This window comes from Ixodes scapularis, unplaced genomic scaffold (genome assembly GCF_016920785.2).
Source record: "Ixodes scapularis isolate PalLabHiFi unplaced genomic scaffold, ASM1692078v2 PGA_scaffold11__112_contigs__length_91849675, whole genome shotgun sequence".
In the NCBI taxonomy this organism is placed as follows: domain Eukaryota; kingdom Metazoa; phylum Arthropoda; class Arachnida; order Ixodida; family Ixodidae; genus Ixodes; species Ixodes scapularis.
The window spans coordinates 29,183,532-29,208,369 of record NW_024609837.1 but is presented as its reverse complement, the minus strand read 5'-3'; the positions used below and the strand labels follow the sequence as shown (position 1 = coordinate 29,208,369).

Here is a 24,838-nt window from a genome sequence, read left to right as displayed (position 1 = left end):
GAGGCCGCATGAACGTAGATTGTTTTGCACGAGCTAGGTCAGGCAGGGCTGGGGCCAGGGCTGGGGATCCGCCGCCGGTACGGGTAAAGAAGCCAACCAAACAACGTAAGGCTGGCAGACGCGGTTCGTGGATGTCAACGACGTCTGAGCAACCCTAGGCCTTGCTTGTAACGAGATTGGATATTCCCGCTGACGGGCACACCATATCTGTACAGCATAATTGTGGCTGATCTTGATTGCAGTAGATGGATACAGGAGAACCAATACACGTCAAATAGGTCGAGTACGGTAAACGGGACCGCTGATGAGACGCATTCCCTACAGAGGCATGGGAGATGGGACGCGGGACAATGTTCGCCGCCATGTTGAAAGTTGAAAGAAGCCGAGCTTTAGTTTGGTACACAAAGGTGCTCAAAAACCTCCAACCAGCTCCAACACATTGTTTACATGTAATGCTGCTTAATTTTTATTACAAATATTTATAATATTTTTTAAATATCTGGTATTTGACAGTTTGAATTTAAGTCGACTACATGCACGTCCACGTTGTATCGCCGGTATCGCCATCGCCATCGTAACAAAACATACAAAAAAACTGAGGTACTTTCGAGAGTTGGCCGAACTAAAGTGAACTTTAGCCGTACGCCGTACTTTCGAGCTTTCGAAAACCCCACTGCCGAAGAACGTTTTTGAAAAGAGTCACCCGTGTACCGGCGTGCCGTGCCCATCGAACCAACCGTGAAGTTAATCGGTAAGTGCTCGCCCATCCGTCTTACGTTTTCCATCCTTTTTTCGGAGCGTATGACGTGTTCTTGTGTGTGCAGGCAGCGTGTATCAAAAAAGGAACGTGTGGTGGCTCTTCGTCGCACACGTGCTCCGTGCGTTGAATGAACCTCGAGCTTTCGGCAAGGAAGTCCTGCAGAGGCAAAGGTCCCACCAGAGGCAGCGAGGGCCGAGCGAGGCATTTGGTGAGTGTATCAAGGAGTTCTATCGGGTGGCGGCTTGGTGGCACCTAGCTAGGCGGTGTTTTACAGAATTCATGCCTGCTAAAGGTATACCGGCTAGCGGCTTGGCACTCGTATTTGAACCTCACAGGCCGAGGGCCATTTGCTTCAACTGCGGGAGGTCGTGTTTAGTCTCAATGTTCGTCCTCGCAAGCCACTCGGAACATTCCCGCTTCAGACGGGGCAATTTCACCCAGCAACTTGACGTCGCAACACCAGCAACACGGGCCACCCTTGTTCACACGCGGCAACCGAATTGCTACGACTTGTCATCCTCATCATGCAATTTGATTTTTCTTGCACTATTTAGATGCACAGCTACGCGCTAAAAACGTGTTTTTATATCTTTGAATGGCATTGAGAATACTAACTCATCTTTCTGAAAGGTTTATTTCCAGAAACGATCTATTTCAAATCAGAACAAAGCCTATAGCTGTCATCACCACCACCACAGAGGTGTCGCATGAAAATATTGCGTCCCTGATTGGCCGCTGCCGCTTCAAACGTCTTAGAGTTGTTAGAGTTGTTCGTCCATTTCGAGCCAAACTTGATCTCAGCAATTCGTGTTGATCTAGGGAAAGCTAGGAAACAACCCGCCAGCAACCTCAAAATTGCTGGAAAATTTGCCCCGTCTGAAGCGGGTCTCAGCCTCGTTCAGACTTGCGAACCGGTGGCCAGATTCAGGAGAATTCTGATGCCGGGCGACAAAAGCAGGCAGGATTTCCGGCAGAGAGCAAAATCGCTCTAAGACCAATTTTGAACGCCGAAAAAAAATAACTTTCGCTCGCCGCAAGCCAATCAGAATGCATGGGTGAACTGGCGCTTGCTGACGTCGGATCCCCGCTGGCGAGCTGGCGACGAGAAGCGCGTGGGCAAAGAGGAGGTTTGGGAGCTCTCGTCAGGTCACGTCTGTTCAAGAAACTGCAAGACGCGGCACGGCGTGCCGCATCTTGCAGTTTCCCGTGCCAACAACGATGGTCGCACGAACGCGAGAAACACGTGCTATGAGCGAGTGCTGTGCTGCCGTTCACTTCCAAGTGCCTTTTATTTCAGGGCTTCACTGCCGTTTGCTTTGAAGTACTGCACTGGCGCTTGCACCACTTCGTGCACTGGTGCTTTGACGCCCCTTGCAAAACTAACAAAAACATCTAGGTGTTTTAGCAAGGTTAGCCTCCGTGTTCCTTGCGCCCGATGCAGTCGTCGATAAATGTTGAGCTGCTGTGACAGCCTTCTTGCTGACCTAGGGTGCTATGTTCGACAAATGTTTTGTTTCTCCTAAAAAGAAACGGAAGAGACAATATCACGTTTGATTGGCTAGAGGCTCAAATAACGAAAGAGAACTTCTGACCTTTGACCCTGTAACCAATCGGACGCCATATCGTCAGTTCCGTCACTTCGTTTATTTTTAGGAGCAGCAAAACATTTGTCAAACATGGCCTCCTGCTCAGTGTCCTAGACTGGTCACTCTAATTTTGCTGTCATCGACGAAAATAAGAGTAATCCCAGACTGTCAAATTTGACACTGTTGGTTGCTTCCACTATGCTTTTTATACATACCATCGAACTTGTTGTAATCATATATAGACGAGGCATGGCTCTGAAAAATGTCTGTCATGGTACTCATTGGCCGAGAAAGCAAATATAAGTGTTTGTTCAAAAATTGTTGATGAATGCTAGCATCAGAATAATGTTGTGCTCATGTCCAGTTTGTGAGCTGGTTTCCGCTGACATGCTTGGGCACTGCGGGTGCATCATACTGAAAAGATAGAGAGCTTTTTGAAGCAGAGAAAAAGGGAGAAATAGTCAGCTCTTACTTCCAGAAATTTGTCCCGGGAAGCTGGCTTTTATCTGAGTGATGGGCAGTTAGTACTACGCCAATTCTTGAAGGTACTCTGACAGGGTATTGATGCTCGCCAAGGTTTTTATTTGTACATGACATATGAGAGCCTAACTACTCAGAGCACAATTTCTGGCTCAAAATTTTTCTTTGCGCCTGAAAATCGCCGATCGAGAGCTGGCCGGTTCGAGTCTTGCTCACTCTCTTCTCTGTAGTCACATGCCATTTTTTTATGGTTTTGACACAACCATCAAATATAAGCTAAGCAGTGGGTCATCGAAGGCCACACTCAGTATTAAAAATAAAAACGAAATGATACCCATTTTTGTGGCTTCTACAAAGTCGCAAAAATGTTGAAATATAAATTTATGACTTGTGTTGATTACTGCGATTTTCCAGTGTGTTTCTCACTAAGCTTACTTAAATACGTGTTTTGGTCAACAGACAGAACCACAGGCAACTGGGCAGCACATTGCTGCTCCAATTGCATGGTTTTGTTTAGTTCTGAAGTATTCTGCTCCCGAGCGACTCACGAAATTTCAGAAATTTGTTTTCATGAAATAATATGCATCTGAAATTAAACATGCTTGTCCATAGTCAAATATTTGAAAAGCATGGATATATCTGCTCTATAATGGTATAGGTTGTATTCACTGGCGGTCATAGCTGAGCTCGCTGCTGCTTTCTTACCACCAGGGAATGGAAAGAGGGGAAAGATGCTTTTGTACAAATTTTGAGTGAAAGTTAATCTTCTATAATCTTCTAGAGTGAGAATAGCGACATCTGGGGAAGTCTGGGACATACAAAGCAAAGTCCCGGTGAGAAGAGAGTTTCTCCTTCCCTTCTTCTCTTGTCACTGCCCGAGAGCTGACGGGAAACGCCCTCTGAGCATGTGTTGTGAGCATTTACCTCAAATATGGCATCCAGTAAACACCACCTAAACTGTAAACACCTTAATTTTTGCAAGAACCTAATTTTTGCGAATCGCCTACAATTCGCGAAAAATAGGTCCCACGAACGATGCCAGCAAAATCTAAACACATAGGAATCTATATTGAGATCCCACTGCATCGCTAAAATTAGAACCCGCAGATTATTCCAAAACTTCAGCCTTGACCGAAATCGCGAAATATTGAGCCAGGGAAAAATAAGTCGTTTACAGTATTTGACATTTATTACATATATCTCCATGTTTTTTGCATACTGTAAAATACCGCAGAGGCGCCCACTTCGTTCAAGTGACTACTATTAACATTTCCAAAATTTGGGAATTCTGAAAATTATACGTTAATTGCCCAATTTGTCCGGACCTCAGTTTTCAGTGAAAGTGGGATGGGCGCTCCCCCGGCACTTTGCTGTATGCCTTTCTGTGCTCTATCCCTGACGAGATGAAAGCTCAAGACGTGTGACATTTTGCTACTGTATCACTTCTTGGTCACTTATGAGACTACGGTTTTCCTGAACATCACCAAACAGCATCAAAACCAACACTTCAAATGATTCAAGACAAGCTTCAAGAAATGAAAGCATGATCGACTGTATAAGCATGCTTCAGTTCATAACATGGATCAGCAGCACGGTATCTGACCCGAAGGTTTTGATAGAGAAAATGCAGTTTTTTTTTGCTCACATAGACTATGTATCGCTGAGAAGTGAAACTGTGTGAATGGGTGGTGATAGAATGCAAAATTCTAAGAGTAGATCCCTGAATCCAAAGCTAAATTCGAAGAACAAAATCTCTTTATTAGCAGGCGTCCACTTGGGAAAGTTGGGCGAGTTGGTAAGTGTTCATGGTGGAAACCGTGCGAGTAGAAACAAAGGATTCATGAAGAGAAAGGAACAAGATCATCAAACCAAGAAAAGGCATTGTGGGTGCCTAGAGCATATATTTCAATAAAAAAACAAAGTAAAGTGGCAGGAAAGATAACAAGGTTATATTTTGGGCTAACACATATTTCTAGTGAAATAAATGCCACAGGCGCCCGCAATTTTTATCGCTTTGATGAATGTTAAGCCTCGGAAGACATACAGCTCATAGAGAATCTTTGTTATGTTTTGGTGTTTTCATCCAGGTAACATCGTGTGCCCAAGTTTTCGCATTTTATCACCGCCACTAGCGTCACATTCGCACAGAGTTAGTTCTTTTCGGCATGTAGCTTTTAATGCAGGCCGAAAAATAAGGTTTAATTTTCTCTATCTGGGCAACGTAGAAGAATGAAGAATGTTATATACTACGCCGTAGGGGCCCCTATATTTGAAGAAGTAATGAGAACTACCCATCCTTGCTTTTGAAGAATGAAGCTAAAAGAAGAAACTGAAGAATGGAACTAATGACGTCACTGAAGCTGTTGTCGGTAGATCAAGGAGACAGCCCAAGTTGACCTCTGAATCGGAGGCAGAGCACTCGGCCTCGAAGCTTTGACTCAGCATTGAGAGGATGGCACAACGCTCCGGTTGGGGCATCGAAGGCATAATGTAGAGGCTCATTCCAAGCATCACCTCCAGAATTGTGCACTATTTCACTTGCAAGCTGTAGTAGAAGAATGAAGAATTTTGCGTTCTACATTAACTCGTCCATCTGCGCCCACATTAAGTTGAAAATGCTCTATTTTTTTCAGGTTGTACTTGGATCAATCTTCGATGAACCGCTGTCGAATCTGTGGACGTTGTTTTTCCACGTTGGTGAACTATTTTAACCACTGCAGATTTCACAGTAGCTTAACATGTGGCGCTTTGTGCCCTGCATCAAGCTGTGGTGCGACATTCAGAAGCTATGCAACTTTCATCAGCCATTTAAACAGGGCACACAAAGTCAGGTGTCATCGGAAACCAGGCTGTTAATATGCCCAGTAGCAAAATGTACCCAGCAAGTAGCAACACGATCAAAGATGATCTCTCAAATATCTGGCCACCTGAAGTTGGGAAAAGAGCCCATTGTGTGCCCCTTCACGGGGTGCATCAGCAAGATCAGCACGCGAAATGCCTTTAGAATGCATGTTTCACGTTATCATCACCCACAGAAGGACACTTTGGAGCTCTGCCATACTGCACAGGACGATCCAACAGCCCGCATCTCCGAAGATCATGCCTCGCTGGACATCGCTGAAGAAAATCCTGAAGGGCCCTATGACCCAAGTGCCCCGCTGGACATTTCTGAGGAAAGCCCTGAAGAGTCCCATGACCCAAGTGGTGTACTGGACATTGCCGAAGAAAGCAGCCCTGAAGAGCCCTGTGATCAAAGTGACGTCTCAGATCATGAACTTTTTAGAGACAATGCAGCATTGTTTTTCCTCCGATTAGAAGCCCAACATCATATCCCTGCAGATACTGTACAGTATATTGTGAGCGAAGTTGACAACCTCCAAAAGCTTAGTCAGAAACTCGTGGAAAAAGAGCTTGCCAAAATCCTTCCTAGTGATACGCTAGAATTGGTGCTTCGTCATTTTAAGAACAATGAGCTTGACATTGTAACATCAGGTAGTCTGAAATCATCGTACCTGAGACACAAGTACTTTAAGAAACATTTTCACCTCGTAAAGCCAGTTCAGATTAACCTTGGTACCAACAAGCAGAACTTCCCTTCTTTTTTCCACTATGTGCCTATGCATGAGTTGATAGTTCTGTTGATGTCCAACTTGCCCCAGGAACCTCATAGGTCAAATGAAATCAATGAATGTTTCACTGACTTCACAATATGCAAACAATTTCAGTCCTCTGACGATGTTATACAAGTCATCTTATATCAAGATGAATTTGAATTGTCAAATCCCTTGGGGTCTGCAAAGGGAAACTTGGGCGTGTATTTGACTTATTGGGCGTGTATTTGACGCTCGGTAATTTGCCACAACACTGTAGGGCTCGTACTGAGAGTATGCAGCTTGTGTTGCTTGCTCTTCAAAAAAATGTAAAAGAGTTTGGGTTGAAGAAAATTCTTCAACCGTTGATTGATGATCTGTGCTACCTAGAACGTGTGGGTCTGGAGGTCAAAGGGAAGCTTTACAGAGTGCAGCTGTGCTTCATTGTTGGGGATAATTTAGGGAGCCATGCAGTTGGTGGGTTCACGCAAAATTTTAGCACGTCTGCATATTTTTGCAGATTTTGCCTGGTTACTCGTACACAATTTCATGAAGACCCCACCCTGACAGGTGAAAGGAGGTCTGTGGAAAACTATGAAACTTGCTTTACACATGACGACGAAGGATGTGGCATGTATGGTGTTGTGTGCGAGTCACCTTTTAACGTGCTAAGCAGCTTTCACGTATATCAAGCTGGCCTACCACCATGTATTGGCCATGATATGTTTGAAGGTGTAGTTCAGTATGATCTGCCCTTGTTCATTAGGTACTTTGTGCGCAAAGGGTGGTTTTCTTATGACTACTTAAACATAAAGATTATGGCTCTGAAGTACAGTGCACGGGACCTGAGAAACAGGCCATGTAAGGTGAGCAGCAAGAGTGATAAGCTTGCAGGCCACGCCATGCAAAACTGGACATTCCTGCGGCTGCTGCCGCTGTATGTAGGGGATAAAGTGATTGATCCAAGTGACTCTGTGTGGCAGTTAAGTCTTGAGTTAATGGAACTAGTTGACTTGCTAATGGCACCTAAAATAACATACGCACAGGTTGCTTACCTCAAGGTCTTAGTTCAGACGTACATCCACAACCGTAAAGCATTTTTTCCTGATGTCAAACTGAGGCCGAAGCATCATTATATGTTGCACTATGGTGACCTCATCCAAGAGTTTGGCCCATTGTCTCACGTATGGACACTCAGATTCGAAAGCAAACACCAGTACTTCAAAAATTGCATTCGTTCAACAAAAAATTTTAAAAATGTGACCAAAACGCTAAGCGAAAGGCACCAATTCTTTCAGGCATTTTTGACTTCCCGCGGTCTCTTTCCGCCAGATGTCGAGCTTCATGGCGCGAAAGCTCACAAACAGCCAGATGAAGTGTCTCAGCTTTCTCATGCCTTTGCAGATGTAGAATCAGCAAGAAATTTGACGTTTTATGAAAAGGCTGTTGTTAAGGGGACAACTTATGTAATTGGTGACTACGTGCTCATTTCAGGCAATCGCTTTGAAATAATGTTTGGAGTTGTGACTAGCATTAGGTCCAATGCCTCGGGAGAGGTAGCATTTCTGCTTCAATGTGTACCAGCTACTCTCTTGCCAGCTATGTGCTTGTACAGTCTTCAGGATCCAACTGGAGACTTAGTTCTTCTCAATCAAGAAAAGCTTCTTGATTCAACATCTTACCGGCCATATTCGCTTGGTCACAGTAAAGTTATAAGACTTAATTTTGCGTTTCCAGAGAAATTCTGAGTGCTCCTTTGTGATTGCTTGGTCTAATAAAAACAAAAAGGAACCACACCATTTTTTATAAGTTCTGTTTACAGAAGTGGGCATTGATTCAGTCGGGTACTTTATTGTGCCCCCAAAACCCAAACTGACACATTGCCTTGAATCTTTAATGATTTGTCAGGCTGCAGTAGTAGGTAGTTTTCTGCCAATTCATTCCCTTTCCTTATCCCTTCCCCTTCAACATCTGGGTTGGATTCTATCTGAAGAGCTTTTCAATGCCTTGATCCATGCAATATATTTATTTCATGCCCTTAACAAACGAAAGTGCTGAGGACCCTATACAGGGATACCACATCACAGACAAGGTGCCTTCCAGATGAAAAAGCTAAATTCTCAGGATGTGCTTGCCACACTCCTAATGTGCATCTCCAGTCACCGACAGGAAAAGAAGCTCGGGGCCCCTTTTTTTGTATGCATGCGCTCTTTGGCTTTCCTCATGCATTGGCTATACATGCGCGCTCAAAGCTTACCAGATTTCCAGGGCCTGCTTGCTAGAACAGCATCTCAGCTAAGACTGGGTGGATAAAAGCACTGCAAAGGCTGGGGCACACGAGCGTCTTGAGACACAGTTTGAGTCCTGCTCAGCTTGTCTGCTGGCTTTTCCAGTGTTTTCTTTCACACAGTCTCAGCCAAGACGCTGTTTCTAGCAAGCCCGCCCAGCTGTCATTTAAGGTAGGAAGCTCGCACTGGAGGTGGCACAATTGATGGATCTTGATATTCTTATTCTGTTCATGACTATTGGGGGGGGGGGGGGATCTAACTGTCGAGCCGGTAGTGGCCAAGTTGAGAACTCAACTCATTGGGGCAACAAGGGCTAGAATTATTTGTTGGTATCTGATACAGCGTTGGACAATAAAAATTTGAGGAAGGTAATCTTATTCAAGCGTTTTTGTGTTCGATGGACAAAGCGCTTCTTAACCGTAAAATATCAGGCTAGCGCCCACTCAAACTTTAGAGATAAATACGAAAAAATGGGGGATGAACACTTGTCCGGTCACCAATTTTACGTATCAATGTACTGGCATATTTTCTCATATCTTACAAAATTGGGAATTGGCACTTAGACTGGAATGGGCGGATGCACAGTATTCTATGGTAGTTAGATCTTTACGCCAATAGCATGCCAAGGTAAAGGACTGAAGATCCTTTTTAATCACAATTGTGTCTTGAATCTTGAAATTCCCAATAAAATCTCAGTAGTAAGAGTTATAATAGATCATCTAAGTTACAGTAGTGTGCATAGCATCAAAGTCTGTGTCCAAAACAAACTCTGAAAGATATCCAATCTCATTCTCATTCCCCATTAATTTTGGTGGCAGGTTGTTAAACTAGGTATACATTATGGTCAATCATATGGTGCTAAATCAAATGAAGGCCCTTGAAAAAGCGTAAACAAACATCTTTTGGACCACACTGCAGGAGATGTGGCCAAGTTTCCAAAGATAGTGGCACTGTGAAAATAATAATTGAACAAAAATATAACGGTTCTCTTTTCCCAGGTGTGATGCCGCTGGTTAAAATATGGAGCGCAGACCTCTCGGTGCGAAAAGTAGGAAATGTGAGAACGATGAGCGACGTTCTAACACTTGCTAAAGAAAAAGACGTATGCACTTCAGAGAAGTTTAAGGTAAGACAATGCTATTTTTATCATCCAGTTACTTCCATAAGATTATTTGTTTTGACAGGTGTTTCTGCAAGATTGGACTGAACTTGATGATGATGAATTTGGTGAACTGCTTTTGGAACTGCCATTTCAACAAAGAGTGTTCATTGTGGCAGAAAAACCTCCATGCAAAGCGGTTGAGGAAACACAAGCAGGTATCTTTTTTGTGCATGATGTTCCAGATTGAATTTTGCTGATCCAAGCATGCCTTAAAATAATAAGCAAGCACCCACCCAAAAACTGGGCATAACCACAAAAAACATTGGGCTTGGTACTTGTTAGGTCTAACATCAGAAAAGCAGTAGTTGCACATGGTAGGTCAAGTGCAAGTCAGCTGGTTAAGTATTTAATCTGTAATGTCTAGTCAATGAAAGAGTAACTGAATAGATATGTTGCAATTTACATCAGGAAAACTTAAATGTGTGTTCAATTATGATATGCATGTGTAAGTAAACCAGTTTCCTTTCAATCAATTTCACACTTTTAAAATTATGCTATGAACTAGAAGAGAGTAAGTCAGCACCTCAATAAAAATATAAATATAGTTATAGCTCTAAACGTGCTACTTAGAAATGCAGTGTTAGGAAGAAAACTAGGCCTTACAGTAACATAATTTCAAACTGAATGAGAAAGGAAAATAAATTAATGGTTTCACGTATGACGACTGTCTGCACTTGTGCAAGTGCCAGACTTTTTTCTTTCCTCCACCTGTTGAGATAAAGGGAACAAAACTGTTGGATTGTGATTGGTATGGTATGGCTTCAAGGGGCACTGACACCCCAAAGGTTGTATTATTTTTTATTGTCTAAAACGATGCAAGTTATAGTCAGACACGCAAAAAAAACCGCATCGCAAAAAAAAGTTTCCCCGCTCGCGTGCGCGCCTTTTCATTTTTGGCGTTTATATTTCCCGCGCTCACCTCCTGGTTTCTTTTGATCGGTGATGTCAAAAATCAGGAAATTTAGAAGCTTTGTAGGCGACATTTCTATAACATTTAATAACGGCAATCGTAAAACATGTTTTTTAGCGCAACTGCGAACACTCTATGGCCCCTCTTTTTGAAATACCAAAAATCAGATTTCGGTGTGATGTCGCTTCCTGGATTTGTATCCTCCCTCGGAAAACTTGGCAATGCTCGAGCAGAGGCTTATCGGCGAGTCGGGAAGAAACCGGTCTTTTCTCGTGCCAGCGCCCTTCTATCCCGCCGGCTCACCTGCTCCTCGCTTCGGGTCGCCGTGGCAACGGCGCTTTGATAGCGTGGAGCGGAGGCCCGATTGAAAGTCGAGTCGCAGGAGACCGCAAAATTTTACTCACTGCACTGGCACGGATCGTGCGGGAACTTCAAATTTGGCATTCGGAAATTGTTTTTTCTTACTTCACAAATACTGAATTCCCAAGTTTCGAATTTTGAGGGTAATGTCCCGGCATCATTTTGAATCTTTTCGGATAATGAGCAAAAATATGATTTTGATGTGTCAGTGCCCCTTTCATGCAGGTACATCTGCCATGCAGCAAAAAGGGCTCTCAGTTGAACGACAGCCCGAACTGGAGACAACCAGTTTTATTTTACAACAGGAATTCCCACGCAGCGCACAGGATGCATTAGCAGCGGGGAAAACACTAATGACCAGGGACCGGCTAGAGCTTGTCAGGGTTGTCGTAAACGGCTTAATGCGAAAGTCATCGCGGCCCTCGAGAGACTGCGCCAGGTGTGTGGCCGAAGGACTTGTAAAGATGTTTCCGGCATCACTAGAGGATCGAGGGATTGACGGACAGAAGCTGGGCACAGGGTATGATTCGCTTCTCTATCAACTAGAAAACCGGATCGAAAACCTAAGCCGCGAAAAGCGGTTGTCAGCTCCTGAAGCAGAAGAATCTCGCCCAAAGAGAAAAAGTTCTAAATCCTCGTATGGCTGCTTGAATTGGCAACTCCAGTTGTCGGGCGAGGGAGACATTCATGACTCAAATGAAAGCAAGGAGTGGATGAAGAGAGAAGCGCACAAGGCAACGAAGGACCTCGATTTGTCCCGGGCAATGAAACTTTCAACAGCTATGTATGGCGATCAAAGAGCATATATCAACAGTGTGAATCCCATACACTCTGCGAGGGACGTGAAGGAGGAGTGGCCTCTCCTTTTTCATAAACCGATGTTTTATGCACATCTGAAGACCCTGCTGGGAAAGGACATGCTTGTGAGCAACTTGCCTTCTATTATTTTTACTCATGATCTTCAAAAACAGCTATTCAATAGCAAATAGCGCATAAATGCCCAACACCAGATAGTTTACTGACAGCAGCCAGCTTACAATTAATTTATAAAAAGTTCAAAGTGAACAGCACTCTCCATTGAAAAACAGCACTCCACATTCACTTTTACTTTTGTAAAAGTGAATGGGATGTGCTCATTTAGGGGTGACAACTTGGTATTGGGTACAGTTTGTCGTCTCTCTATAACCTGTTTTAGGAAAGTAGGAAATCATTAATGTCATGTTTATGCTAACTAATTTGCACACCATATTTACCACTACCGTAAAATCCCGTAAGGGCACCCAACCAAAATGAAGGGATAAATAGTGAAAAACATAAGGTCGCCTGTCTTTGGGAATAAGATGCAAAATGTCCTAAAATATTACTGATGAACACTGCTTCAAATCACTTGACATGGGAACCAATACTGCATATTATGGACACTGCAAATTCGCGTTTCACAAAATGGTAAACATGTGGGAATCCGCTACGAAGTCCTGTGTTCTTGCCACGATGAAAACTTGCATGCCGCTGAAACCAATATCACGCACGCAGATCGCAGATAATTGCGGAACCTCACTAAGCACTCGATGTTACGGGAACAGATATTGCACATGCAGATCGCAGAGAAGGACGTGGAACCCGTTACAAACTCGCTTGTCACACATACCGATACCACAAATCGCGTGGTTCATGTGATTCCCATCGACAGGAATTCGGGCATGGGTGAGGTTTTGGAGTTTTTATGTTACGAATATTTTGCCAAACAATCGGGATGTGTGATCCCTTGGCGGTGGGCGCCTCCTTTTTAAAGGGATGGTGAACCGAAATTTGTATTTCAGAAAAAACAATGCAGGAAGTGTAGGCAGGACGCTACAATCCCTACACCACTACTCATAAGGCGATATCTCAAATGGATGGCCGTATTTTTGGAAAAAGAGGTCGAGATTGAACCAGGCCGACGAGGCGCGTGACATCATTATATCGAGTTTCCTCCTCTCTTCGCTTCGCTCCCTCAAGGCTGCGAGGCGGAGAAGACGCGAGGCCGTTCCCTCTCCTCGGAGAAACATGACGACATCATCTCTGTCAAATGCGCCTCCTTTTCTTGAAAAATTTGGTCATCCGTTTGAGATATCGCTGTACGAGTGATGTCCTGGTGTTTGTGGCATCCCGTTGCACGCTTTTACCGCGTGTTTTGTGGAATCAACATTTGGGTTCAGCATCCCTTTAAGGATTTTACGGTAACTGGGTTAGATCAGGTAAAGGAAAATGAACTATAAACAATGTTAACAATGTTCTTCCTAGATTTATGCGCTATTCCTTTCCAGGAAACTTTTGCTGAAGGACTGAAGCTATGCACTGCGCTGTTAGGCAGGCACTTTGTAAAGAGCCCATACAGGGAGCTTTTGTTTTGGTCTGTCCAAGCAGAAGAGGCAGAGAAGCGTGGCGAGGTCATGGCAAAAGAAAAAGTGCTACTGCCACAATTGGCATGCTATTTCAAAGAAAAGACTGAAATCCTGGTGCAGGTACTTGAGGTATGTGTTGCAAGTATACAGTTGTTTCAATGAATTCTAGGTGCAACAATATATCCTAATCTGAAATGAATGAAGAAAGGGCACTATGGCACAGAAAAAGCAGTCGGGTGAATTTGCAAGCTATGATTATCCTACATTACTTAACGGTGTGAGAAAGAATGTTTTTTTGCACTTGTTGGAATACTTCTTCACAAGTCTTAATTGCAACTTCCAGGAAGGAAATAGCATTACAGACCAGCTGCCCTCCCTTCCATGCACCCCCATGGTGGTTGCTGTCGGTGAGCAACCTGATAGCCTTGGGCCTTTCTACCTTTCTAATAGAAATTAACCGTTCTTGTACGGTGCAGAAGTGAAAATTAGGCTATGGCCATGCTTGTCAGTTTTTTAGCTCTTTTTTGTCCCTTAGTCCAAAAGCTTTTCATTTGCACAGTACAATTACGGCATGTCTTAAGGCAATCTGGTAGCCAATAGTTTTTGTTGTGGGTTATTAGGGCGAAGCGGGGGTAATTTTCTGGTTGAGTTGGTAGTCAGGAGGTTGAGAGAGAGAGGAAGGTAGGTGGTATACAACTTTCAGTTTTACTATGAAAGCCTTTTAATATTGGACTGACGATAAAATTGGAACAAAATGAGAGCATGAAAAGATACGCCGTCCCATCTTTCTCTTTTTTTTTACTTCCTATAACTCGGTCTTGTAGCTTGGAATTGTATACTACTGTGTACATAATATTCAGTGGTGTGGAACGTGCTACTGCACCCTGGGATGAATAACTCTCAAAATCATTATACAGCTTCCTTGTTTCTTTGAGAAAGTCTGATTGGATGCGAGAAACAATTTCATGATGTGCCAGGCACATCAAGAGAAATGTTGAGTGAGTGGAGACTCCGCAGTCCACTTATGACAGATTCACACGATGGACTAATCCATGGATGGATTGATCACATGACAAGACATCTGCAGATCGTCGGTCTCCCAAGCGCATCCGCACGGAGGAGACGACAAAGGAGCGACAGCGAGGACAGACTTAATCTATTCAGGACCCCGTAGTTTCGTGAAACACTAGCATCCCACTGTGGCACCGTTTTCCAAGAGTGGAAGCGACAGCAACAGTTGTTGCTATGGTCACGACACTATCATGAAACAGAATTGTTGCTGCCGTTACGCACCGAGCGAGACGGAGTGTCTTCACAGGCTTAGCGCAAAGCACCACTAGCTTCACTAACCCAATGCATGACACAAGTATGACCCTGCTCAAAGAGGTTTTGGTGTAGAAGCGATGACCGCACGACTGAGCACAATACTTAACACCACAGCCGTAAGAAACTTGCTGCTGGATGAAAAACTGGATGGACGTGCGGGAAAGACTGCGGTGTGCTAAACAAGTTCTGACAAACTTCTTGACACTGACCCAAAGGGGTACCAGAATCTGCGGCGTGTCGGCTGGGCAAATGTCCTGCAGCTTCTTTCACGTGTGGAACCAAGACTGGGGCAACAAAATGAAGTGGTGCAGTGGTTCTCAGCCATGGATGTGTCGGGGACCCCTTGCGGACCGCTGGCAGTGACGGGGGACCCCTTCCAGGGAGGGGGAGGGGGAAGCGAGGGGACATTAGTAAGTACGTTAACACATCTGGAGCATGAAACGGGTGCCTTTTATTGCTACGTAGCAGAAAAACATAAAACAAAGGTGCCACATCACTTCATTTTGGTCAGTTCATCAAAACGTGCCAACTAAAAAAAAATGCTTTTTTGTTGAGGGTCTCGCAGACACCAGAAGTGGCTTCGCGGACCCCCTGGGGTCCGCGGACCCCTATTTGAGAACCACTGAAGTGGTGAATGGGCAGAACACAATGGTGCACCATCATACGAAAACAGAAAGATTATTGTACTGTTTCTAAATTGCTGTAGATGCCTTTCAAGTCAATCACTTGCCGAAAATCCGCACAGATAAGGTGCTCGCCTATTCCAGTCAGTGAGTCTGCGGACAAGGTGCAGATCACAGAAATCAATGACATGATGGGTCATGTGATAACTGGTCCACGGACGAAAATTGCGATTCAATCCATTGTGTGAATCTTATTATTTGACAATTCTACTAATATGAATAAACAATCCTGATTAAGCAAGAACAGATTGTGTTCTCTGAAACAAGGCAAATAAAGGAAGTTTTATAAATAATGCGTGCCACTTTGACAATGAAATGGCTCGAAGCTTGGCGCAATAGAGACTTTCCGTAGATCACACATTGCAAATGGCAGACGCATTATGCTCAAAGTGATGACAAGCTCATACTAGCAATGACTTGCTGTGTACAATCCACGAAAAGTTGTTTAGTACCATGATCCAGGGACGAGATTCTGCTTTCAAGAATAGTATGAGATTAAAGGAAAAGTGCTTTTGCTAATGATGTATGTGCCAAGGAATGAAATAAATTAAATGCACACCTGAATTGTTTGTGCAGGAAGCATTTTCAGTCGAAGCTGCTTGGTGGTAGTTGAGCAGCAAATTTTGTTCGATGAACCAGTTGAGTTCCACGAGGCGGCATGCCTTCTTTTTTGTGCTTATTACGTCCTCAACATGGTCTACCCGAGAGATGTAGAGGCAACACTGGAGTTCATCCAGAGGCAAGTGAACTGGACTTTCGTTTTTAATTCCAGAAGCACTAAGCATTTCTGCATTTTTATAATGTGACCAGTCTTTAAGGTAGGATTCTAAACTTGGTGCAGCTATTTTTCGGAGCTTGAGTTCTCAAATTGGGTTCCTGGGAAACCAAGTGTTTCCCAGCACACCTATTGTGGGTTTCCAAAGCTCCCAGATATCCTTGATCGTTGCTACCCCTAGGCAAAGTGTTTTTCTAGTTTAAGCAGTATCTTAGCAGATCTGGGCCCTCCACTGACACAAAACCAGGTGAAACACTCCTTCGTGTTTGCTTTATTGTTTATTACTATGAAAGATTCATCAGCTTCTATCCAAGGTGGGGTTTCTGGAGATATAAATGTTTGAGAACCCTTGTTCTGGAGTACGGTGACTTCTCGTTCATATAAACTCTGTTAATATAGATACCTCTCTATATAGACAATGTTTTAGGACGTGAAATGGGTGAACACAAGCATTTTTGTCTCATTATTATAGACAACTCGCAATGTGGGTAACTTTTCAAGGGTACAGAGGTGTCCATATTAATGAGACATCGCTGCATATGGAAGGGAAACAAAAATTATGTGGCGGAACTTATAACCACTAGTTACAGTAGGCGGTTCTTGTTATTAAACCTTAACCTGTTTCTGCAAATGTATTTTATGTCATGGTTGATAACTTTACAGGCAGATCTGCGGCATCAACCCTCCAAAGGGTAGCAAAAGGGACAGCTACAGACGGGGCCTGGTGCATCCAAAGATTTTGCGCCTTATGAAGGACGTGAAGTGAGAACCTTCGGCAAGGTATGCCAACTTTTACTTTTTTTTTTATTATAAAAGTATCTTTTTGCTTCATATATAGTGGAACTTCTTTAATTCAAACCCTGTTGGACCACGAAAAATCCCTATTAGGTAAATTATATCTGATGAGCGAAGAAGTGATGAAAATGAAGCCTGAACACCTTCTTGCATCCACTTAAAATATCTACTTGGAAGCCAGGCATGATTACACAAAGTCTGCCTCCAGTGTGGCTTAACTCATATAAATTATGGCACTCCCAATGAGACAAATTTTCAGCGAAGCCACGGGCATCTGGGCAAAACGCCTCTGACAGCAGGAGCTCACGTGCCTTGTCATTGCTGTCATCCTTAGCCTTCTCAGCTAAAGCCCCGAGCTTTAGCTGCGATGCCCTTTGTAGTTTTGCCATGTCGCCCTGAAACGTTGCTTTTCAGACTATTGGGCTTTTACCATTCACAGCCATGTTGTAGAGAAGCTCTGCGCCAATTTCACTGCTTGATTGAGCATAAAGTTTCAGAGGGAAAAGAATTCAGTTCTAACAAGTGGTATTGTTTGTCTATTCCAGCCACAAAGAAAGTGTGCATACAGCAGCCTTTTTTTTAATACTAAAGTACCAAAGTTTTGTGGGCAATAAGGTATTCAGCTTCCACATATGCATCTCAGGTGAGCCCCTGTTCTTTTCTTTAATATTTTTATTTCAATGACAGCTTTCCCCTAGTGATTTAATTAAGCTCTAGTGTGGGAAATTTCCCTTTGGAGCCTTGAACTGTAAAATTTGCACATTGGAGGGGAATGCAAATTTTTTTTTCCATCTTTTTGCGTTATATGTAGTGGAACTTCTTTAATTCAAACTGTGTTGGACCGCAAAATATCCCTATCAGGTAATTTATATTTGATGAGCGAAGAAGTGACGAAAATGAAGCCTGAACACCTTGCATCCACTTAAAATGTCTACTTGGAAGCCAGGCATGATTACACAAAGTCTGCCTCAGTGTGGCTTAACTCGTATAAATTATGGCACCCAAAGTCATGCTATTCCCAAGGAGACAAATATTCAGCGAAGTCACGGGCATCTGGGCAAAACGCCTCCGACAGCAGGAGCTCAGGTGCCTTGTCATTGCTGTCATCCTTAGCCTTCTCAGCTAAAGCTCCGAGCTCTAGCTGCAATGCCCTTTGTAGTTTTGCCATGTCGCCCTGAAACGTTGCTTTTCAGACTATTGGGCTGTTACCATTCACAGCCATGTTGTAGAGAAGCTCTGTGCCAATTTCACTGCTTGATTGAGCATAAAGTTTCAGAGGGAAAAGAATTCAGTTCTAACAAGTGGTATTGTTTGTCTATTCCAGCCACAAAGAAAGTGTGCATACAGCAGCTTTTTTTTTTTAATACTAAAGTACCAAAGTTTTGTGGGCAATAAGGTATTCAGCTTCCACATATGCATCTCAGGTGAGCCCCTGTTCTTTTCTTTAATATTTTTATTTCAATGACAGCTTTCCCCTAGTGATTTAATTAAGCTCTAGTGTGGGAAATTGCCCTTTGGAGCCTTGAACTGTAAAATTTGCACATTGGAGGGGAATGCAAATTTTTTTTTCCATCTTTTTGCGTTATATGTAGTGGAACTTCTTTAATTCAAACTGTGTTGGACCGCAAAATATCCCTACCAGGTATATTATATTTGATGAGCGAAGAAGTGATGAAAATGAAGCCTGAACACCTTGCATCCACTTAAAATGTCTACTTGGAAGCCAGGCATGATTACACAAAGTCTGCCTCAGTGTGGCTTAACTCGTATAAATTATGGCACCCAAAGTCATGCTATTCCCAAGGAGACAAATATTCAGCGAAGTCACGGGCATCTGGGCAAAACGCCTCCGACAGCAGGAGCTCAGGTGCCTTGTCATTGCTGTCATCCTTAGCCTTCTCAGCTAAAGCTCCGAGCTCTAGCTGCAATGCCCTTTGTAGTTTTGCCATGTCGCCCTGAAACGTTGCTTGTCAGACTATTGGGCTGTTACCATTCACAGCCATGTTGTAGAGAAGCTCTGTGCCAATTTCACTGCTTGATTGAGCATAAAGTTTCAGAGGGAAAAGAATTCAGTTCTAACAAGTGGTATTGTTTGTCTATTCCAGCCACAAAGAAAGTGTGCATACAGCAGCCTTTTTTTTTAATACTAAAGTACCAAAGTTTTGTGGGCAATAAGGTATTCAGCTTCCACATATGCATCTCAGGTGAGCCCCTGTTCTTTTCTTTATTATTTTTATTTCAATGACAGCTTTCCCCTAGTGATTTAATTAAGCTCTAGTGTGGGAAATTGCCCTTTGGAGCCTTTAACTGTAAAATTTGCACATTGGAGGGGAATGCAAATTTTTTTTTCCATCTTTTTGCGTTATATGTAGTGGAACTTCTTTAATTCAAACTGTGTTGGACCGCAAAATATCCCTACCAGGTATATTATATTTGATGAGCGAAGAAGTGATGAAAATGAAGCCTGAACACCTTGCATCCACTTAAAATGTCTACTTGGAAGCCAGGCATGATTACACAAAGTCTGCCTCAGTGTGGCTTAACTCGTATAAATTATGGCACCCAAAGTCATGCTATTCCCAAGGAGACAAATATTCAGCGAAGTCACGGGCATCTGGGCAAAACGCCTCCGACAGCAGGAGCTCAGGTGCCTTGTCATTGCTGTCATCCTTAGCCTTCTCAGCTAAAGCTCCGAGCTCTAGCTGCAATGCCCTTTGTAGTTTTGCCATGTCGCCCTGAAACGTTGCTTTTCAGACTATTGGGCTGTTACCATTCACAGCCATGTTGTAGAGAAGCTCTGTGCCAATTTCACTGCTTGATTGAGCATAAAGTTTCAGAGGGAAAAGAATTCAGTTCTAACAAGTGGTATTGTTTGTCTATTCCAGCCACAAAGAAAGTGTGCATACGGCAGCCTTTTTTTTTTAATACTAAAGTACCAAAGTTTTGTGGGCAATAAGGTATTCAGCTTCCACATATGCATCTCAGGTGAGCCCCTGTTCTTTTCTTTAATATTTTTATTTCAATGACAGCTTTCCCCTGGTGATGTAATTGAGCTCTAGTGTGGGAAATTGCCCTTTGGAGCCTTGAACTGTAAAATTTGCACATTAAAGGGGAATGCAATTTTTTTTTCATCTTTTTGCGTTATATGTAGTGGAACTTCTTTAATTCAAACTGTGTTGGACCGCAAAATATCCCTATCAGGTAATTTATATTTAATGAGCGAAGAAGTGATGAAAATGAAGCCCGAACACCTTGCATCCACTTAAAATGTCTACTTGGAAGCCAGGCATGATTACACAGTCTGCCTCCAGCGTGGCTTAACTCGTATAAATTATGGCACCCAAAGTCGTGCTATTCCCAAGGAGACAAATATTCAGCGAAGTCACGGGCATCTGGGCAAAACGCCTCCGACAGCAGGAGCTCAGGTGCCTTGTCATTGCTGTCATCCTTAGCCTTCTCAGCTAAAGCTTTGAGCTCTAGCTGCAGTGCCCTTTGTAGTTTTGCCATGTCGCCCTGAAACGTTGCTTTTCAGACTATTGGGCTGTTACCATTCACAGCCATGTTGTAGAGAAGCTCTGTGCCAATTTCACTGCTTGATTGAGCATAAAGTTTCAGAGGGAAAAGAATTCAGTTCTAACTAGTGGTATTGTTTGTCTATTCCAGCCACAAAGAAAGTGTGCATACAGCAGCCTTTTTTTTTAATACTAAAGTACCAAAGTTTTGTGGGCAATAAGGTATTCAGCTTCCACATATGCATCTCAGGTGAGCCCCTGTTCTTTTCTTTATTATTTTTATTTCAATGACAGCTTTCCCCTAGTGATTTAATTAAGCTCTAGTGTGGGAAATTGCCCTTTGGAGCCTTGAACTGTAAAATTTGCACATTGGAGTGGAATGCAAATTTTTTCTTTTCCATCTTTTTGCGTTATATGTAGTGGAACTTCTTTAATTCAAACTGTGTTGGACCGCAAAATATCCCTATCAGGTAATTTATATTTGATGAGCGAAGAAGTGATGAAAATGAAGCCTGAACACCTTGCATCCACTTAAAATGTCTACTTGGAAGCCAGGCATGATTACACAAAGTCTGCCTCAGTGTGGCTTAACTCGTATAAATTGTGGCACCCAAAGTCGTGCTATTCCCAAGGAGACAAATATTCAGCGAAGTCACGGGCATCTGGGCAAAACGCCTCCGACAGCAGGAGCTCAGGTGCCTTGTCATTGCTGTCATCCTTAGCCTTTTCAGCTAAAGCTCCGAGCTCTAGCTGCAATGCCCTTTGTAGTTTTGCCATGTCGCCCTGAAACGTTGCTTTTCAGACTATTGGGCTGTTACCATTCACAGCCATGTTGTAGAGAAGCTCTGTGCCAATTTCACTGCTTGATTGAGCATAAATTTTCAGAGGGAAAAGAATTCAGTTCTAACAAGTGGTATTGTTTGTCTATTCCAGCCACAAAGAAAGTGTGCATACAGCAGCCTTTTTTTTTTAATACTAAAGTACCAAAGTTTTGTGGGCAATAAGGTATTCAGCTTCCACATATGCATCTCAGGTGAGCCCCTGTTCTTTTCTTTAATATTTTTATTTCAATGACAGCTTTCCCCTAGTGATTTAATTAAGCTCTAGTGTGGGAAATTGCCTTTTGGAGCCTTGAACTGTAAAATTTGCACATTGGAGGGGAATGCTAATTTTTTTTTCTTCATATTTTTGCTTTATATGCAGTGGAACTTCTTGATATCATGCATACTAATACCATGCATGTTGGAAGTTTCAACTTAGGGGAGATGTCAGGTGTAACAAGCATTCGAGGGGAACTAGTATTTCAGGTTAATGTAGTACTCTGTAGGCACCATGTTTAAAGGAAAGCTAAAAAAAAACCTTTAAACTTGAAAAAAAAATTTTTTGTTGTGAGCTTGTTAAAAATTATCGTGGCAGTTTTCTTTAAATCTCGTTAGCAGGGCGTTGTAATCACCAATTAAAATTTTTAAGTTGCCCCACCTGTTGAAGCACGCTGAGTGCAGCAGAGCGCGAGAGTGGAGGTGGGGTCAGCTGACCCTTTCTCGCGAGTAAGTTGGCCAGGGGTGTCAGCAATGATGTCACGCTTTGGAGAGATACAGGTGGTGGAGAGGCTCACCACATACCCTGCGCCAGTCGCTGCACGTGTTTTTCGAAATAAATGAAGTTTACGTTCACTTCTGCCCAAGTTTAGTGAGATTACTGAATGAATGGGAGAAAAATGCTATAGATGTCTGCTCCTAACTTGTACTTCTTAAAGTGCTTCAGTTTCCATTTCAGGCTAGTTTGACTTAGTGGTACAAGCATGTGCCAGTGAAGGAAACAACAGTGAATAATTTGCTGTACTATTTTGGTTCAGATTCCAGTATGCCCAAAAAGCTATACCTTTAACCTCTTAACCCCTGGACGAACCTAGCTCATCCACCTAAAGCTGTCCCCAAATCATTTGAAATGAGTGTAGCTTGACTGCGCACCCTCACTCGCCTTTTTGGCTGTTTTTGACAACACAGGTTCGTTCAGAGCATAGTTTTTGGCTGGCGAGATGGCAGCACATGTTTTGTTTTACTGCATATGCTTTTAAAAATGGTGACCAACGGTGGAGACAGGTGCTGCACGGGCCGCATGTGCAATAAAAATTTTATAAAGCAATTTAAATCGTAAATTGCCAAAAAAAAGAAAAAGCTAAGGGGTTAATTTAAATTAGGTTAGGTTAGGAGGTGCACTAGAGATCTGGCTGAATTGATTGTTCTTAATATCACCAAGTGATTATGCAATCTTAATTTGGTAGTTTATTTTTTTCCACGGCACTGGTAGTATTAGTTCTTCAAATCATTTGAACCTTTTAGTTGCATTCAATTTATGGGAGGCTTGTATATATGTCATGTTCGATTGTAGTTTTGATTGTTTATTGATTTCTAAACATCTTCTTCTCTTTATTTCAGGGTGCCCTTGCATGCACTATAAAGGTATCCAGGAGGTCTATAATTGAAGGACAACAAAAACACAAGCATGGAGGAGCCTCTAGTCAGTACAAGGGCAAACATATTTTCATATTTCTTCAATTTTAAAGCCAGTCATACCATCCAATAAAGGTATTGTTTCAAGACTTCTTAATTGGTTTGTTTGTTCAGCTGTCATATATATGAACAGTGATCTCACACAAACAAAATCCTGGCAACGTGTAGTACAGGTTGTGTGCTCTATTTCTTTTGCAAAACATGAACTCTTGTACGTTTTGTCTAAGGATGAAATATTGAATGACGGAGCTATGAACTCCATACCAATCTGTACCCAAAAGCTTCATGTGACTTGAGCTTGCTTGAACATGGAGGCTGTCTGCACTAAATAACGAAGCGCTATACCTTTCCGCCTTATGTAAAGCCACAGCTATTGGCCATCCGCACCAATCCTGCACCTCCGATACGTCGGGTGACACCCCTGGCAAAGCTAGAGCTCTATTGGGTGGGTCGTTTGATGTATCAGAGGTGCAGGTGGTATGGATGGCTTGTAGCTTTGGCCTTACATAAGGCAGAAAGGTATAATGCTTCGTTATTTAGTGCAGACAGCTTTCATATTTCCTACGGATAGCTCTCCGTAATGTGGATTACAGACGTTCCGTCATTTTACTTACAGACGGTCCAGTTCCTAGATTACGGCAAATCATGCCGGCAATATTGAACCAGCAACTTTCACCCGTAAAATGGGAAACGGACAACTCCGTAAAGTGAACTACGAACGTTCCGTCATTTTACGAAATTATATGCCTTGTTTTTACAAACGGTCCGGTTTTCAGATTACGGCAAACCATACCGGCAATATTGAACCAGCAACTTTTATCCGTAAAATGGGGTGAAAATTTTTTACAGTGCAGTACCTCCCACGTCCGGAGATCGGTCCGGTGCTCAAAGGGGAAATCCGATGCCCGTCCCACCGCGCGGCCGACGGCTACCAGCGAGGGCGGTCGCCGCGCCGGGTTCGGCCAACGCCATGCCAACAACGATGATCCCGGTGTCCAGCAGCGTTCATTGAGTACCAGGGGTCCCCAACAAGACACTGCGGTCAAGCGAGCCGCCGCGGGCACAGTGTGCCCGCATCGCCCGCCGACCTGAGAGCCAAAGGGGTAATTGCGAGTGGAGTCATCGCCGGTCGGGCGAGCTCACGCCGCTACCCGTCGTCGCAGGAGTTCGGGGCCAGGGCTCTCTGCAGACGGACGTCCACAGGTTGTGGGGACGCCGACTGTCAGAGCCCGGGGAATCACTAGCGTGGAGTCATCGCCGGTCGGACGATGCTCGCGCCGCGACTCGACCCGTTGCCCGGAGTCCAATCCAGGACTCCTCGACCACACGGCCGTCCACTCGCAGGGCAGGCCCGACTCTCTCCTGCGCGATGTCGCTGTTCCCCCGCAATCGGCGACACGCGCGGAGGAGTGCGAGAGAGTAGGTCAGCATGGTGACGTAGTCTCTCCGACACAATACGGAGCGACCGGGCTCGAAGTCAGACGGCTTCGCCTGGAATGGCCTCGGCTTACGCCTTCTCGGGGGAGGGAAACCAGTGGCTCCCACAATACCCCCTCTCCTTAAAACATTTGGCACCCCTTTCAGAGAAAGGGGCGCCGGCTCTCAAACCCCCAAAATACAAAACCTGCACGCTGACAGCACGGGTGCCAGTCGCGCTTACAAATAAAAATTAAAACTAGAATCGGGGGCCTTGGTAGCCTCCGGAACTGCTGCC

At 43.7% G+C, this 24,838-nt stretch overlaps 1 protein-coding gene and 1 long non-coding RNA gene across 2 annotated transcripts; both read left to right on the top strand.

Moving 5' to 3' along the window:
• The first annotated feature begins 240 nt into the window (after positions 1-240).
• On the top strand, positions 241-9,811 carry LOC121835012. The gene is made up of 3 exons (XR_006077439.1): positions 241-751; positions 825-968; positions 9,703-9,811. It is a non-coding gene; the product is annotated as an uncharacterized LOC121835012 (long non-coding RNA).
• Positions 9,812-11,379: 1,568 nt separating this feature from the next.
• LOC115320836 lies at positions 11,380-23,140 on the top strand. The gene is made up of 11 exons (XM_040218437.3): positions 11,380-12,059; positions 13,443-13,649; positions 13,864-13,927; positions 16,106-16,268; positions 16,968-17,084; positions 18,424-18,523; positions 19,205-19,303; positions 19,985-20,084; positions 20,763-20,861; positions 21,545-21,644; positions 23,050-23,140. Exons 1-5 carry the CDS (start codon positions 11,490-11,492, stop codon positions 17,068-17,070), a joined length of 1,107 nt encoding a protein of 368 aa, XP_040074371.2. The 5' UTR covers positions 11,380-11,489; the 3' UTR covers positions 17,071-17,084; positions 18,424-18,523; positions 19,205-19,303; positions 19,985-20,084; positions 20,763-20,861; positions 21,545-21,644; positions 23,050-23,140.
• Positions 23,141-24,838: the final 1,698 nt, after the last annotated feature.